The 18,887-nt window shown below is 39.0% G+C and overlaps 1 protein-coding gene across 26 annotated transcripts in view; it reads left to right on the top strand.

Annotated features, from left to right (window-relative positions):
- SGIP1 (SH3GL interacting endocytic adaptor 1) overlaps positions 1 to 18,887 on the top strand; it is a 214,722-nt gene that overhangs the window by 108,771 nt on the left and 87,064 nt on the right. For all 26 annotated transcript variants that reach the window (XM_060304507.2, XM_060304506.1, XM_060304576.1 and 23 more), the window contains 2 exons: positions 2,724 to 2,778; positions 3,492 to 3,667. In XM_060304507.2, the coding sequence (XP_060160490.1) occupies positions 2,724 to 2,778; positions 3,492 to 3,667 (231 nt within the window). The remainder of the gene's footprint in view (positions 1 to 2,723; positions 2,779 to 3,491; positions 3,668 to 18,887) is intronic.

The following is an 18,887-nucleotide window of genomic DNA, read 5'->3' as shown; positions in this document are numbered from 1 at the left end:
TCCTCATAATTCCCCCAGAAATCAATTAACCTCATCACCACACACTTCACCAACCACAACAAAATGGACACAATGGCTCTTAGATTCATAGAAAACGTGTAGACCATATTCACATCCAAAATCATTTCTATTGCATAGTAAGTGCCCAAATTCACAATCCCTACAGAATGCCTTTGTACTTATACCTTAGGTGACTGTCTGGCCCAGCCTCCCCTTTCATAAGAATTAAGATTGATGTTAATGCTTTTGCACATTTGTTAATAAGAAGAATTTTATTTTTATAATAACAGCCACCATTTATAATATTATATGCTACTGAATTCTTACCACCTTAGAAGGTAAATACTACATTATCTGCATTTTAGAGAAAAGAAAACTGAAGCTCAGAAAGGTTAAATTCTTCATGCCACTCGTGCAGTCCAAAACATGTCATTCTGTCAACCTCATTACCTGGTCCTCTCTTATATTTGTTTCCCAGAATTGAGATCTTTTGATATTTTTAGCAGTTTAATTCCCTAGATCTATGATAGCCCCTATGTTATCCTACATCCAAATTGTTCACAAATAATGTTATAAAGGAAGTTACTAAAGATATTAAGGAAGGATGATTTCGTTTCTCAAAATTAACACTTTTTCACCCAGAAAGATTTTTGTTATGTTTTGTAGAATTCTTTAATATACAGGAATGGGATACTCTAAGCAAACAAGAAGCATGATAATTAAAATACGAAATTACTCATCAAGTACTTCTGCTACCCCATCTAAACTCTAAACCCTAGTGCTGTCCTGTCAACATGTAAGTGTTTAAATGAAGCAGAATTTCCCTCGAATTTGCTTGGTCCTAAAAAATACTCAGGTCACAGGAATTGTGTTTGTAATTATACACTAGACTCCACTTTCTCTAAGTAATAATAAAGGTTTTATTCTTAATAGATTATATCATCGTGTTTTTGGCAGGGAAGGCCTAGGGAAGGATGTGGCCTTCAGGCAAAGCCCTAAAGTTTAAGTAGTTTAACTGACTGCACATTTGAGGGAGGAGACTTCCAGGCAGAGAGAAGGACATTTATGAGGACCCTGAAGTGGGAAAGAGCTTGCAGCAATCAAATCATAAACGTTAATAGTGGGAAGAAGGCCTTGTGAGAATCAGGCAGGGCCTTGTGGGCTGCACAGTGGTGCTGACTATTATTCTAAGTGCACTGAGAAGCCAGGGACAGGTTTTTAGCAGGAAAGTAACCTTAATACACTTGCATTTTAAAAGTAGCTTTGAGTACTGAAAGGACAGAGGGAGACAATAAATGCCCAATAAATGGCAGCTTTTCCATGGCGTTCAGGCCCTCTTCTCTCTCCATGGTCATGGTATGTCTTTTGCTTCAGTGACTCCAAAATCTCTCTCTCCAGCTCTGTCTTCTTTACTTCCAGGCCTATGACCTCAACTACAAGAGGCTGCCCTTGAACTCTGCACCCTTTTCCTCTCTCAGGCATAGAGTTGAGCCTCAAAATACCTGGGATCAAGGCCCAGGTCTACCATTTGCTGGGTGTGTTTCCTTGAGAAATGGCGTCTAATTCCTCTTAGTTTCCTCCTTGGTGAATGGGATAATTCTTTCTGCATATGATTGTTATGAAGGGACAGTAAAATAAAGCGTGGGTCACAGTACTTATCATATAATAGGAACTAAAGTATGATAATTCTAATCCCAGTCATGCAAACTATCTTTTATCTTTCCTGTCTTTTTCCTAAAAATGTTATTTGCCTTCTGTTAGAATGAGTTCAGCCAGGAGTACTCCCAGAATTTGAGGATAGCAATCTCGGAGTCTTCTTGAACCTTCCATCTTCTTTTCCTCCTATGACCAGTCTGTTACTAAGAACTAACAAATTGTCCTTCCAAATGTCCTTGATTCTTCCCTTCCCACCACGAACAACTTGGTCATTTACTTAGCACATCTCACCTGAATTGATGCAAGCATCTTAAATTAGTTTTCCTTTCTCCAGTTTCTTCTGTCCCCAATATATCCTGAAGCATATTTCCTTAAGATTCTGCTTTCAGCGTGTCCTACCTTAATTGAGAAGCTGCAGTAGCCATATCAAGTTTAGACTCTTCCCCCAGCATGTTGCTCCCCAGCCCCCAGCCATGGTCTTCTTTTCCATGGTCTCCCACCATACAGCTTCCTTTCCAGTCCTGTCATTGTCACCATTGCCTCTCCCTTTCCCTACAGGAATCATACTGTCCATTCCTGCCTTGGTGTCTCGGTACAGGCTCTTCCTCACCACTGACTCCCCTCTCCTCTCCATCTGGCCCGAAAGGCACACACAGACTCTCTAATTCTTCCAAACTTCACAAATTTCCTCTCCTTTCAAACTCCTATCACTGATGTTTTGTGTTTCGTATTTTTTTGAACTTTTGCTTACCAGAATACAGTCGAAAGATAATTTGCATTTTGTATCCCTGCCATGTTGCTCAGCATAGTCTTTGGCTTACAGGAAATGCATGATAAATTCTGTTTGAATGTTTTCTTTCATTGACAGTTGATTCCTAGTTTATTTTCCCAATAGGAAGAGTCTCCAAATATCCGTGAGTAAATATCTAAACATATAGGGCCCAGCACTCACCTCCAAAACAAGAGACAAGTCTATACCCTTAACTGGAAGACCCTTGAAGGAAAATGAATAATTCCTTTATCATTGTCAGGATAATAATTGCTTAATGTGCACTTGTATTTTATAGAACTCTCCTGAGCTGGATGAAGAAGGCTACAGCATCAGACCTGAGGAACCCGGCTATATCCTTTCTTTATATTTTAATTTTCATTTTCATTTGCTCTCAGCAGGGTGATAAATTTTGTATTGAAAAGGTGCCGAAACCCAAGCTTCTCAAGTCCTGTTGTCCCTTGTATTAGAGATGAATAAACAGCACAGAGAACAGCCTGGTCACTAACAAGCAGGCATTTTGCCTTGCTCTATTCATAGAAAAGAGAGAGTGAGGAGAAAGAGAAAAGTTGTGCTGAAAAACAGTTGTACAAATTGCGGGTACTGAGTTGTCTGCTGAAATCCTATGTGACAACGTCACTAATGGTGGCTGGAAAATAGCTCTGACTTGTGCTTTGCCTGCAAACCATCTCTGGTAAGAGCAGGTCACACTCTGAAGCAGTTAAAAATCATCACAAATCATCAGTAGAGAGGCCTTCCTGTCTCCACAGTAAGAGGAAGTTCCCGTGGGCCTGTCACGCCTGTCACTGTGTGTGCTGAGTGAGACACAAATGGCCAACTTTGTAACCATTGCTCCTTGAAATTCACCATCCTTAATCCTGCTCCAAGGAAAGGTGAATAAATTCTAACTCTTTCCTTCTTTACCCTTTGATTTTTGTTTGTTTTGCTTTGATTTTCTACCATCTAAGGATACTTCTGCTGCCTCTATGTGCAGTCACTCATGTCTTATACTCATCATTGCCTCCCAGTAGAAAAAAAGAGTTATGTATCTTTAACTGTGTTCTACCTACCAAAGGAAAGCACTTTTATTCTTCAAGCGAATCGGAAGAGGAAGAAGAATCACACAAGAAGTTTAATATCAAGATTAAGCCATTGCAAGCTAAAGACATTCTTAAGAACGCTGCAACTGTAGATGAACTGAAGGCATCAATAGGCAACATTGCACTTTCCCCATCACCAGTGGTGAGTGGATTTTATTTCAAGCTTTGGTGAGGTTGGACAGAGAGCTGTGCTCTGCCCATACACGTTAAGTAGATCAGAAACTTCTTAAACTGAAGGCTGCATATGGTCACCATTTTATGAAGTCTATAAACCTGAAGCAGCTCGTTCTAGCCATGGAAAGTTATGCTCATTCTATATTGCAGTTTCTGTGCTTTTCAAAATGGTAAAAATGCACGAGATCACATTTCTTTTTGATGTTTTCCTGCAATCATTTTTCAAAGAAGGAAAGAATAACATAAAGATTATCCAGACTTACTCCTGAAACAATTAAAAACAATATGAAGTATACGAATTTACTAATAGCGATTTTTAAAAACACATCTTAATGTCATCTCTTATGATATAAAACATAAAAACTCATGGAAAGAAAACCAAGAAAATTGCTTTTTTTTAGGAAAATAAAAACCCTTTTCATTGCTAATGCTTCAAAAAGAAATATTAATCTAACATCATAGATCATAGTCTAAAAAGGTATTAAAACTCATAAGCTTCATTATATTTTATTATCAAATTGTCTTAAATAATCTCATCATTTAGGCACCTCAGATACAGGTATGCCTTATTTATATTAATCAAATTCGTATTTTTCTACAAGTTGTACTTCCTTCTCCAATTCTCATCTACTAAATTTCTCTAATTGCTGCCCTCTGAGTTCCAACATTTACAGTGTTTTCTCTGTAGTACTTGATAAATGCTGCAATTGTTTTCTAAAAATAGCTGTGAAGAGCAGATGAAGGCTCTCATACTAGGAGCTAAGATGTTCTTGGCTTCTTGGCATCTTCTTTAGAGAAATGTGCTCTCCCTGCAGCATTTCCCATGAACGAGGTAATTAATAAATGCTGAACCATTTTTGAGATGCTTCTGGAATATCTCGACTAACCTTTCTAAAGGAGTTGTAATCACCCATCCTTTGGGAATAAATGTTTGCCTGCCTGGGATGAATAAAGTCTATAAAGATGCCTTCTTTAGTGCTTAGTGCTTATAATGGCCTTTACCACTACGGTTAGGGTCAACTAACATGATTGCTAATAGTAGTCAACCACAGCAAATGATATTTCAGGTAATTTTTAATCATACTCACTTGCAATCTTAAGATGTTTTCTTGAAAAGGGAGGCATAACATGTATTAGTTTTCTTTCCCTTCTGCCATGGAGGGTACAGATTTTAAATTCACATGTTGGTCTACAATACAGGTGATTTCTAGTAATAGGGGCATTTTAACTGTACACAATTTCACTTTTCAGTTAACATCTTTCAAATCATTTTTTACTTGCTAAATCATTTTTTATCAATTGTAAAAGTTTATTTCAATGCCTGAAACCAGTTTATATCCACTTCTCTATAGAGTGTAATAAACCTAGTGGTCATTTGAAAGCTACCAGGATAAGTGTAAGAAGGCAAGTTCATGGGGTTCAGTGAACAAATTTCTGTGAAAGAAAACTTATTAGAACGATCCCAGACATGTGTGGGATATATTTGCTGAAAGCTAGTTGACTCTTGGAAAGGGGAAGTCCCTTCTATCAAAACGAATATGCCTGCCCAAGTCATTCCTCCTACCAGATAATGAGGGTACAGCAAGGAGAGTGGTTGTCACTCTGAGCTCTTCCCAACACCAGTTTTTAAAGTGGTATATTGACATGATGTGGCTGAGACTGACAAAAAGATGTTAGGGAAACAATGTTAAAACTAGATGGAGACACCCAGAGAAGTAATCCCAGGGTTAGGCAATTCCTGCAGCCCTGCAGCCCCACAGACCAAGGGATCCCCCCCGCCACTACTGCCTCCACACTCCCAGCTGGTTCCCTCTAATGTGAGAACCTGGCTCTCTCATTACTATGATTCCCAAAGAGTTGTGATTTTTGACATTTACTGTAAGAAAATGAGCTGTGAGTGTTGCTTTAGGGAAAGGTAGGCACGTTTCTGGATAAACATAAGTGTAAAGAGCGATTGGACTGGAAACATATTCTTGGCTTTAGAATCCATGCCCTCTTCTAGATAACCCATAACCAAATATAGGTGTATTTCACCAATGACATAGGTAGAACTTTATCTCCAGAACTGGATAAATAGAAAGAACCTTCTGAAATCCAGTCAGTGCCATGATGAAAATGAGGAATGCTTTGCACAGCTTTAGATGTTTCCATCCAAGCAATCAGACGTTCACACAGCTACACTTAATTCAGGTACAAAAAGAGAAATAGGACCTATACCAGTTAATGATATATCAGAATATTTCATTTAGGCTATGGTTCTTACGCTACAAAAGCATCAATTGTTACACTACTAGAAATAAAGAAAATTCCAAATGGTAAGCTATTCATAACAATGTCTTATGTTGAATTTCTGATTTCTATTTCTTTTTAAGAATTTTAAGATAAAGTTGTGTTTCACTTGTTCTTTTCATCTATCTGTGAATATGTATTAATGAATTGTAACCCATTTGATATCTCTTATCATGAATTGATTTTCATTTTATTTGGGTAGGTTTCCTATATACACATCATGGTCAAATGACTCGATAAATGAATGAAATGAATGAATGGATGGATGAATGTGTCATATATATCTATGTGTATATACAGTATAAACAAACCTATCTGAAAATTACTCCTCCCCAAAACAAAGCTTCAGCAACATAGAAAGTCAGGGTTTTAGCTACTGGCAAAAATCCTACTCTACAGGCAAATGAACATAATTCCAGTCTAGATCTCACCTGGGTCCTTGATTTTTATATAGAAATCAAGTATAGTATGGACCAGGACAAGGCCAAGCACCAAAAAAGAAGACAGGAGAATGCAGAGGTCAACTCACAGGCAAAAGATGTTAATTTCTATTCTTATCATGTTGTGGTCTCCTAGTAAGATATCATGCTGATATGGTAAAGAAGGAAAATCACCCATGTTTCAGTTGTTGATTTGGGATCTGTATGAGTTAGAATATTGGTAGAGCTGCTTTAACAGAAACCAAAATAGTCATGGCTTTAAAAAAATGGATGATTTATTTCTATCCCACAAAAGAGTCAAAGCTGATAGGCAGTCCAGATGGGTAATAGAGTCTTGCTCCAGGGGTCATTCAAGAACCCAGGAACTTTCTGTATTATTGCTCTACCTTTTCAAGGATGCTGGTGCCTTACCATCACGAAACACCTCCATGTTCCAGCCTTGGGATGGAGGAAAGGGAAAATAAAAGGCAAGTGGTTTCTTTTAAGTGTTGAATTCAGAAGTTGTACCGATCACTGCCCCCCAGATCCCACTGGCCATAATTTAGTCATATGGCCATATTAGCTGGAAGGGAGTCTGGGAAATGTAGTTTTTGGCTGGATACACATATAACCAGCTAAAATTCAGGGTTCTGTTACTAAAAGATAAAGGAGTGAATGGATATTGGTAGATATTGACACAGTTTCTGTGCCACTATATCTTAAATAATCAGATAAATTTGGGGAGTTATTGGAAAATGGGATTTCCTCCCCATCTATCTTAAAATTATTCCCAGAACCTATTGAAACTAGGAAGTTTCCTTTTAGAGAATTCTAATCACTAATTTCTAAATACCAGTTATGTTATGCTATGTGTTAGCCAGCAGAAGGATGAAAAGAAACAAACTTAAGTAAAATACCAACTTATTTGGTTGATAGAGATGCCTCCAACAGTAATAGTGCTCCTTCTGTCTTACAACGTTCACTGCTTTTTGAGGAAGGCTGTTTCATTGTTGAAAGAAATTTATTAAACCCAAATGCTGTCTCTGTGTAACTTTTGTTCATGTTATAGTTGTGCTCTTTGGAGGATGAAAAAAGGACAGAGTCCCTCCTTTTCTCAACAGGTTTTCCGTGCAGCATGCTGACTCCAATTCCAAGTTTAGTGTGCAGGATGTTGCGCTCAATACCTGTGGGGTAGGGTGGGCAGAGGGAGAAGTTAAGCTGTTTTGCACATCCAACAACAGCCTAAGCTAATCACATGGGGAACTTGTGAGCTAGAATGACCCTTCCGGGTTGTCCTGGGTTTAGCTGAGATCGATAACCTTTATACAGCTAGTGCTCCAATATGGGCAGGCTAAGAAAGGGGCATGACCTTCGCCAAGGTGGCTCTCTGCAGCTGAGTCAGATCCTGAAGTGTTGACAGTTGAAGGCTGTCTGCCAATAGCACTCCTAACAGCTGTGGGAGAAACCCTTCTGAAGACAAATCTACATGGCATATTTTGGCACCTCTTGTTACCACATTCTTTTCCAAGTGCTTTCTGGCCATTTGTATAAATAATTTCTTCTAGAATCTTGGGTTAATAGGAGGTAGCCGTATAATAATACCCAGGTCTGCCATGTTCTACCTATGTAACCTTAGATAAGTCCTATAATTCTTCTGAGCTTCTATTTCCTTTTCTGTAAAGTGAGGGTAATAATGGTCCTTATGGAATTTTTCTGTAGATTATGGTTGGTCTCTGGAAGAATCAAATCTTCTTTGACTTTTTGTTCCCTGTGCTTAGCACAGTACATGGCACACGTTGGGCGTATAGATAGTTATTCAATAAATGAGTGAATGAAGAAAGCACACAGAATATCCTAGTAACAGTACCTGATGTGTACATAGTACTTTGCAGTTGTTTGTTTCTTTATTCCTGGTTGTATTGTTCAGGGTTCTCCAGAGAAACAGAACTAACAGGATATATGTATATATGTGTATAGATAGATGAGAGAGAGAGAGAGATGATGATGATAGATTTATTATAAGAAATTGGCTTCACGTGATTATGGAGGCTGAAAAGTCCCACAACATGCTGTCCACAAACTGGAGACCCAGGAAAGCTGGTGAAATAATTCAATCTGAGCCTCAACCCGGAGAACCAGAAGACTTGATGGTGCAAATTCCAGTCTGAGGGCAGAAGATGGATGACAAGGTGTGTCCCAGCACAAACAATGAGGCAGAAAAGGGGGGTGAATTCCTCCTTTGTCCACCTCTTTTCTATTCAGACCCTCAATAGATTAGATAATGCTGACATACATAGGGGAGGGTCACCAATTCAAATGCTAATCTTATGTGGAAACACCCTCACAACACACTCAGAAATAATGTTTAATCTGGGTACTTGATAGCCAATCAAGTTGAGACATAAAATTAACCATCACACTAATATGTATGTATGTATGTATGTATTTATCTATATCTGTATATACATAATTTTTTAATCTAACTCTTGACCCTTTATTGAGAGTCATGGCTTTGCTCCCCCATTTCTAGTCCCCTGCCCTAAAAGCATTCTGTCTTTTCATATCCTGGATTATAATGTATCTGTATCTCAAGTCTTGAATTCAGTTAAAGAGGTTTGGGCAGTCTCTTGCCTATCTTAGACTTTAATTTTGAACCAAATCTCCACCTTTTAGAGGAACTACTTTTAAATCAATTTTTTCCATACTGGACATTTGTGATTGATATTTCTTTAAACACAAATAGAAACTTTGTACTTAACCCCTGAAGGACCTAGCATACAGTGCCAGCTTATTTTACAGGAAAGATATTAGAATCTGTTAGACCTGAACTCAACCTCTTGCAAACTTAGGCAAGTTTCTTAAACCTATTTGAGTCTCAGTTTCTTCATGTCTAAAATGGGAATAAATGAACACCTACCTTACACGGTAGTCCATCTCTTTCTGCTAATAAAATGTAAAGATCTTTCCTTTAAAGGAGAAGATGGAAGCAGAGATATGAAATAAAGAGTTCTGCGATCTGCTTCCCTTGATACCACACTCCCTACATTCAGGGTAGAAGCAAACCTCTACTATATCTTCCATGAGTGGTTTTGTCCTTAAAAAGTAAAAATTTCTCAAAGGGGCTAAATAAATTAACGGGTGCAAGATTGGACTATAAGGAAATATGCCTTTATAAAAACAACAAAATGAAAATTCAATACACAATGGAATACCATTAATTCCCTTTAAGATAATTTGGGGGAGATACAAATAGACACTTATTCCAACGATGTCACAATTACTCAAATAACTGGGCTCTGCCTCTTACCTGGGGTTGCTTTGCGCAAGTTACAAAACCTGAGTCATGGTTTCTTCATTAGTAGGTGAAGATAACTCCCATACCTACTTCACAGGGCTATTGTAAGGGTGGCATGAGTTAATATAGAAAGCACTCAGATGCTACATTTAGGGATTATTTGATTGTTGTTATTAGAATTGTCTGCAGAGCCTGGGGCATATTTTTAAGAATATCATTAATGGTGATAAATCAGAAAACCCAAATGACCAAAAGTCATTTAGAGCCAAGACCAGCAATTACTCTGAGTATCAAACTGGGAAAATGTGTTAATAAAATAATTTATTTTGTGATGCCTGTGGATTGGTTTTGAAGCTCATTCCAGAAGCATTCCTATTTTAGCATTCCTAATTTTGTTTTAACAAAATCCCTTGAATAAGTGTGGTGCTTCTTCAGGAGACCGTACTGAAGGCTAGCATTCCTAATGGGATCCTACATTGTGCATCCCCACCAAATTTATTTCATGGAGAAATGACATAATATTCCAGCCCTCTTCGAATCAATTCACTGAATATTTGGTAAGCACCTTCTGTGTAGCAGGCACTGAGAGCTAGCATCAGAAATATTGGACACACTTGGTCCAACCTTCGTGCTAACTAACTACAAGCTTATCAGAAAACAATGTGTAGCTGATGTCACAAGCGGTACATAGAGGTTGAACTTCCCCTTGTGGTCCTGTCTTCACTCAGTCCTGATTGAATATGTGGGCCTATTCAGCTTCCCCTCTGGCCTCCATTTCACAGTCTCCTGACTTCCTCACCCCTCTCAGGATCTCAGAGGTAGACATCTCCGTTTCTTCCAGAACCCACAGGGACACATCTTCAGCGACATGCTTTGCTCCCTAGGTGCTTTGAATCTTGTGGCTCTCATAGCTTTCCTGGAATTGAAAAGACAGATGCTATATTTTAATTCTTGGTGCAATATCATCTTTTCCTTGTGTCATGAGCTGCCGTTGATTCCTTTACTTTTGTCCTTTGGTGAGTCGAGGATCACTGCTGACTTACCTTGAGAAGTTGTCCTTAACTAGAAGCATTTAGTTCTATACTGATTACAAATTTTTGCTCTGGGACAAGTCAGAACTAAGTTTGCATTCTGGCTCTGCACTCATTATCCACATGATCCTGGGTAAGTTACTTAAACCTTTAAGCCCCAGTCAAGGCTTAATCAGGTGTAAAATCATTTTAATAATACTATTCATCTCATAGTATCCTTATAAAAATTAAGGAAGTAGTGCATGTAAAGTAGTTAGTACTTTGTAAGTATATTTATGTAAGGCCCAAAGGAGTTGCTTAGTAAATAATAGCTATTTTTAATCAGAACAATGGAGTGTGTCTCCTGGTGACTACTCATAAACATCCTTAAGGTCAGAGACCACTTAGAGAACTTACGATGGCGATGGTGTTGCTGGTTGGCAGCTATGAAAATTTGCTTACTGATTGTGTTTCAGCTGCTTCACATATGTTAATTAATGTATCCACACAACCACCCTATGAGATAGTTACTATTATTACCCTCATTTTACAGATGAGAAAACTGAGGCATAGAAGAATTAATTAATTCACCCAAGATGTCACAGCTAGTAAGTGAAGTTGCTGAGATTTAAACTCAGAAGTTCTGGTTTCCAATTCAAAAATTTTACCCACTATATTATACTACTTTTGATGAAAGCTACTGTTTCTCTTTCCAGAGGAAAAAATTAAAATTTCAATAACTCATACAAAACATTTTACAAATAATTTCTGATTACTCACAAACCCTTTGAAGGCTATCACTATAACGGTGCCTAAAGAGCCCATGTCACTCTACATACACTCTCTCCTGTGTTCCATGTGACAAGAGAGCAAGGCTGAGCTGATAGGTCAGTCAGGCTTAACTGCTTCTGTGTCACCTTTGTTTTAAATGTTAAAGAAAGACACCTTCTTTTTATATGACTCATATATTTCAGTTCCCCTAATCAATCAATCAGCAAGCATTTTTTATATGGATGGTTCATTATAATAATGGTTCATGTTTTACAAAAGCTGTCATGATCAGAAAGATGTAATGAGCCAGCTACACTGTTAAGTAGGCAGGGAGGTGGTGCTCACCTTATTTTACGGAAGACATCAACTCCGAAATATCAAGAGGCAGCTGAAGTTTCGAGGGCCAGGACTTGAACTCCAGCATCTGCCTCCTTTCTGCCAAGTTAAAAACACAGTATATTAAAAAATAAATAAATAAATAAAAACCACCACAGTATATTTTCTCATGTACATTGAATCACGGTCTGTGATTCAATTATTTTTAAATTCCTCTCAACTTTAATACTCTGCTGTGCATATTCTGGCCCAAGAATCTCTACGGGAAGTGCTCTGTTTTAGGGGCAGGTTGATGATATAGAAAGGGGACCAAGAAAGAGAGCACTTCCTTGAAGCCCATTGGTTAAGTAGAGAGAACACAGGCTTTTGAGTCCGTATCTTATTATCTCTGTGTCCATGGGCAAGCTCCTTAACTCAGCATCTCAGTTCCCAAGCCTGTAAAATGGGAACAGTAATGCCTACCTTCTCAGGACTGATGTAAAGATGACATGAGATAATGTTGCAAAATGCCCACTTCAGTGCCTATCACCTAGGAAGGGGCTCTATAAGTATCAGTTCCCTTTTCAGCTCCATTTCTCTCTTCCTTAAGTTCAGAGACTTGTGGGAGGAAGAAAGAGAATAAAAATAGCGAGGGAGGACTTGAGCAAAGTCAAGGAGAAGAGGGTTGATAGAAATGATGAGAGAGTAGGAGTTGACCTAGCCTGGCATGTGTGCTACTGCCTCCTCTCTTTCCCCTGCAAAATTCAGTGATACAAGGAATTAAAGAATTTGACATGGAGTTATGAAGGGGCAATTAGTTTAATCTTGTTCCTGGAGATTTGCCATCCATAATGGAGTTATTTAATCAAAAAATCTGGGGAGGGAGAGATAGCTTTTAATTGAGGACAGTCTGGTGCTGTTTGCCTATTCCAGGTGCCCCCCCACCCCCAAATTAGCCTGCCAGCGAGCAAAATCCCTGAATTTGCTGCTGCTTGGTAACACCACCCCCTTTCCTGTCCTCACTTGGGCAGAAGGTTCAGCACCCCATTGAGTTCAGTATAAAACAAAGAGTCATCTGTGAGGGAGGAGAGCTCCAGTCTCCTACACACTGGCATTCACTCCTGGTAGAAACTCAGCACGGTGCAAGGGGAAGGTAAAGATTGCATGCATTCTGATGCTAAGCGCTCAGCCCAGACCTCCAGTGCAACGAGTTGGAGGGGAGAGGCTCAGCTTGGCTTCAACGCATCAAACATGATTTGGGTTGGGATTAGATCAGGGATGTCAAGCATGAAGCATATAAACTGCCACTCCCCTTCCAAACCCTCAGCAGACATTGCAACTAGATCCCACATCCCAGACGTAGTCTGAGAAGCCCCCTCTAGACAGAGCTGCAAGCAGCCTGGCCAAAATCTTCTGGAGTTGGCACATGAGATGTATCTCTTTTTTTCCAGGCCTTATAGAGAAGGATAGTTGGGGAGATGGGTGGGATCTTCCTTTTTCAAAATATATTCTTCTCTTTCCTGCATTATAGTAAGCCGTGCGACTTACTCGCAGAAGAATTTGTTTCATATCTGATATGTGTATGTTCTTTCCTTCATTACTAACTATTTTTCCTTAGGGAATTCTCTGTTGCTTCCATTCCCTGACATTTAAAATTAAAATATCATTTTTCCAAACCCTTATGCCCAGCCTACGATGGTAAGAAGAAATCCCTGAGCTGTTGTATGTTCTGATCTCCTTGAAAATGAGCAGAATATTAATTCAATCTGGATTGCCTCTGTTATTATTTCTCCAACTAATACTGGTTATACCCTCTGAGTACCTGGTATTTTGCTTCCCTTTGTGAGATGTAAGGGTTAGAGTTTCCTTGCATAACTCCAGATTCTTTCATTGTGTTCTTCTATCTCAGACAACCTAATCTGATTGGGGGTTCCAGAGACATGAACACCAGGGTCAGAGACCTTAACCCTCAATTTCTGTTACCAACTTAAAATCTAATTGAATGAAACAATAGACTTACAATATTGACACACATAAAAATGTTAGGATGTCCTCAACCAGAGGTAGCAAATCTTGAATTATATGCTTTTAATCTTTTAATTACAATGCTAATTGTAATCCAAAAGACTAATTTTTCTATCTTTAAGGTCTTCTGCTTTGGTTGTGTTAGTCCTACCAGTGTAGAGTTGAATTTAAAACCATTTTTATTAGCTAATGGTGTATTCGGGATAGAATGGGCCCTGTAAAGAAGCAATCATTTTGGAAAATAAGTTTGTAACAGAAACATAACTTGTGAACAATTCAGCAAGTGTTGGGTTAATGACAACTCATCCTGCACCCAGAAGTTATAGGTTCTTACTCCTGCCTTAATGGGGCCTTTCCTCTAGAGTCTAGGACACTGAATGGCATGTAATAGGTACTTAGAAAATACCTGTTGGCTGGGAATTCCTTGGCAGTCCAGTAGGCGCTTTCACTGCCAGGGCCCTGGTTCAGTCCCTGGTTGGGGAGCTAAGATCTCACAAGCCACGCGGTGCAGCCAAAAACAAAACAAAACAAAACAAAATTTGTTGGTTGATTGAACAGAAGGGTGCTCTTCACTGTGGGAAGTATACGGAACTTGGTGTTTCACTGGGATATAAGACAACTTATATCCCTCTCATTATTTTATAAAGAGAGAAAATTTTTTATCTTTTCCCCTTCAGTTCAACCAAGTTTTTCTTCGTTATCAGATGGATGATCAGTATGAACAATAACTGTTCTTCTCTTATAGGAGTTATCTGTAGGTTCTTTTCTAAAGTTTATTAATGTGTCCTTTTCTGAGGCTGCCAGTTTTTTGTCATAATTCTCTTCCCCTAATCCCATACATCCTAATGAGATGTCTGCTTTCTCATCTCAGATTTCAGTCACTTAGTGGTCCATGACCTTGAGAATAAAGGGTAGATACTTTATTATCTTTTTACACTGTTATATTTATTTTTATACTAAAGAGTTTCTATAAATATATGAATAATAGTATAAAAATAAGTATAACAGTATAAGAAAAAAGGATCTATCCCCTTGTTCTTTAAAGGAGAATTTTTTTTTTTTAGTGCCAGAAATAATCTACAGCAATGAATGTACTTTTTCATTGTTTTAGAAAAAAAAATCTTAGAGTGCGAATCACCCATATTAATTATGTCAGAAAATGTTTCCTCAAAGACTGGGGGAAATTTCATTTCTAAACAGAATGAAGGTGAAGTTTCCTTCTGTCTCTTATATTATCTAAAGGACAGTCACTAACTGGACCTTAAGAACTACTGTTTCAAATCAGCCACCAGCACAGTTGTGGTACAGAGCTGTGCACGCCAGTCTGAGCTACTTGTCCTGAAGTGGCCGACACAGAGGGAAGGCAACATGGACTGGTCTCATTCTGTTTTGCCCAGTTGAAACTCTCTTTCTACCTCCTAGCCTGTGTGAAGCCCATCTTTATTTTATTTTATTTTTAGCATGGTACCTGGGGAATCAAAAGAAGCTTCCAAACAGTAGTGAAAAACAACAACATAAGTCACATCCAGGCATTTTCTGGTCTTGTTTCATCTGTTTCATCAATGCCTCTTCTCAGCAACCAAGAGTGACTAAACGTCCATGCTGAGAACTCCTGATTGGGAGCAGAGCGAAGCCAGTCTTCACATTGGCCTTCAAGACCCTCGCGGTGGGGACACCACGACCCCAGACTAACACCTGCCACTCTTCCTTCTCACACCACCCCTCCCAGCTCCCTGGCTGTGCCCTCTTCCTCTAGATACTGGCACTGCCACCTCCCTCTCAGCTTCCGATGCTTGTTCAAGTCACCTTCTCAATGAGGCCTCTCCTGACCATCTTATTTAAAATCACAAAACTCTCTACCCTGGTATTCCCAAACCCTTATATTTTTTCTACTTTTTAAAATTGCATTTATCATCTTCTAAAATACTAAATACTTTGCTTACTTATTATATTTATTATTTATTATCTATTTCCTCCCCTGTCCCCCAAAAAGCTCATTGAAGTTTTTTGTTTGTTGTTCCTATGGTTTTGTTCACCAAGGTACCAAGAATAGTGTCTGGTCTTTATTAGGTACCCAATAAATATCAGTTAATGGTTTAATAAATGAATAAATAATCCTTTTGCTCCTTGTGAATACCTGACTATTCATACATAACTGATAGGAAGTGGTTATATCTATAAAAAATCTCATTAGCTAAAATATAGACTCAAAATATAGCTATCCTATTTTTAAGGTTAAACAATTGTGGACTCTTAAAAAGCTTCTAAATTAGATCTGGCTTTTTGTGTCTTGATCCCACTCTGTGAAACTTGATGCCAAAAATTCCCATGGCAGCTCAGTTCCTTGTTCAGAGGACAGGGGTGTATTTAGAGCACAAAATCTCCATGTAAGGATCATTGAAACTCTGGTGTATATTTTCTCTATTCACCTCAGTTAGCTTTGGTCTGGGTCTCCAACAGAATTCAGTTTTAAATGCTGCAGATTTCATGCAGAATGAAGGCTTCAACAAGCCCTAACTTGAATGACTACTTGCATTAGAAAGTGACTTAGGATAGTACAGCCAGAGAGAGACTCCATCCGCAGAGGGCAGGGGTCTGTGTGCTCCTTGGAAAGCTTCCTGGATCATAAGGATGAGCTACCTTTCAACAAGGCTTGCAAATTGGAAAATTATATTATCTCAGGCCATAGGACAGGAACATCCCTGCACTTAGAGACAGTGGTTATATTTTAGGTATATATATTGTTCAATCCAAAAATTCACTGACTTTGTTTCTGTGAACACGAGTACCTGGAGGTACACATGTCTTTTTTGTTTCTTTTATTATCTTTTCCATAATTAAAAATCATTCTGATGCTATTAGTTCATTTTAAATCAAGAAATATCTTTGCTTTCCCCAAAGGAGAATTGTCTTGTCATGTTTTATCTTTGGTTGTTTAACATTCTGAAGAAACTCTTAAGCCCAACGGCCATAGCCTAGGTGTTGATAGCTGCTAACAATTAAAACAACATATTGAATAAAGATGGTTTAATCATCATCTAGCCTGGAGTGGGCAGGAGGGGAGGGCCCTTATCACTCATGTGTTCATGTTTATTCTTCTGATTCTAATTTAATAAAATGAACTTAATTCTAGAAAGAGGCTGAGAAATTTACCTATATAATCAGAGTTTAATTCTAAGATCTGACACCATGCCTAAAAATACAAGCTCACTCTCTGAAAAGTTCATTCCCTGTGACCTGCTATGATAGACAGGCATGACCTATTTAACTCCTTCCATTGGAAAACTCCAAGATTATTTTCCAGGCTCTGTGATCTGCAAGCTATTAGCTCTGTTGTTTCTAAATCCCAGTGCTGATAAGGGCCAGGGGAATTGGGTTGTGCCATGAGCCCACCCCTGCCCAGGCTTTCTGGAGTTAGACAAGCTGGGATCTAGTCCCGCTCTCATCCTTTGTAACCGCGTGACCTTGGAACGCAACTGACCTTCCTTTTCCTCACTGGTAAATTAGAAATAATAATGACACCAACCTCATAAGGTAAAACAATAATAGTAAATTCTCAGTGAATTTTATCTGTCACTATCATCCATATCTTTTAATCCTCACAACTGTTCTATAAGATAGCAATCATCCCTACTTTACAAACTAAGGAACTGAGGAACAGTATGTCTTGCGCAAAAGCAAGCAGAAAATAAGGGGTTAAGCTAATTTGAATACATAAAAACTTTTGCACCTCCTTCCATGACAACTTCTTTGAAGCTATTTGATTTTAACCCCAAAATTCTTTCTGTTTGTAAATCGAGGACCTGGACCTTTAGCATTTTCATTTTTCTGTGCTACTTCGCAAGGGTCTGAGTCTGAAAGCAGCACCTAGGATGTGGGCCCTATCTTGAGCCTCAGTTATGCTGAAACACTCGTTTTCTTTTTGCTATAGGAGAGCATTGAGAGCTGGTCACATAGCTTTACACCAGTGTTTGTGCAAAGCTGTGCCAATTCCTTGGAGCCTTGGTAACACATCAGCCCCTGAGGTCACTAATGGGCAGAAAGATCAACAGTTAAATAGGAGCTAAGTGACACATTTAAGGGAGCTGGTGAAGGAACCATTACAACTGGGGCCATACCCCTTGGGCTATATATTATATACAATTCAGCCTTATTTCAGAGAGCAATTCATCTTTCTATATTTTCTTTTTCTTTTCTTTTTCTTTTTTTTGCGGTACGCGGGACCCTCACTGCTGTGGCCTCTCTCATTGCGGAGCACAGGCTCCGGACGTGCAGGCTCAGCGGCCATGGCTCACGGGCCCAGCCGCTCTGCAGCATGTGGGATCTTCCCGGACTGGGGCACAAATCCGTGTCCCCTGCATCGGCAGGCGGACTCCCAACCACTGTGCCACCAGGGAAGCCCCCCATCTTTCTATATTTTAAAAGACACTATGCTTCAAACATTTGTATAATGTTTTAATGACCACAAAAATAAAATTCATAGACATGCTTTGAGTGCCTACTGTGTGACTTGCACTCTGTTTGGGGCTAGACAGAGGTTATTCATAACCATTACTGGGAGCTAATAATCGAATGGAGACATCTAAATAATACAGAACAAAATAAGAACTGCAAAAATATATACTACCCGTTTGTACCTCTGTTTTCTCTGAGGCTAATAAATGCCAGGGAACAATTTATTCTAATTGGAAAGGCCCTTGGGGAAGGCCCTCATAGAGGAAATGTTACTGGCCCTGAAGAATAAGTAAGATGGTAATTGAGAGGGAGGGAAAAGGCATCAAGGCTGAAGAAGCAGCTTGAGCAGAAGGCAGGGAAGTGTGAGTGTACTACAAGTTCAGGAGACGAGAAGGAGTGTCTGCAGCTAAGTGTAGGCTTCATACAGACAACAGTGGAAGACGAGGGAGTGAAGGTAAGATGAAGCCCACCACAAAGGCATTAAATTACAGAATGGAGGTTGCATTCTATTTTCTGAATAATAGAGCAGTTTTTGCAGGGCAGAGTAATACATTGACTTCAGTATTTTTGGAAAATAATTCTAGGGATGGTACAAAAGATGGATTTAGG

This window comes from Globicephala melas, chromosome 1 (assembly GCF_963455315.2).
Source record: "Globicephala melas chromosome 1, mGloMel1.2, whole genome shotgun sequence".
Lineage (NCBI taxonomy): Eukaryota > Metazoa > Chordata > Mammalia > Artiodactyla > Delphinidae > Globicephala > Globicephala melas.
The sequence above is the reverse complement of the archived record's forward strand: the minus strand, read 5'-3'. Positions and strand labels throughout refer to the sequence as shown.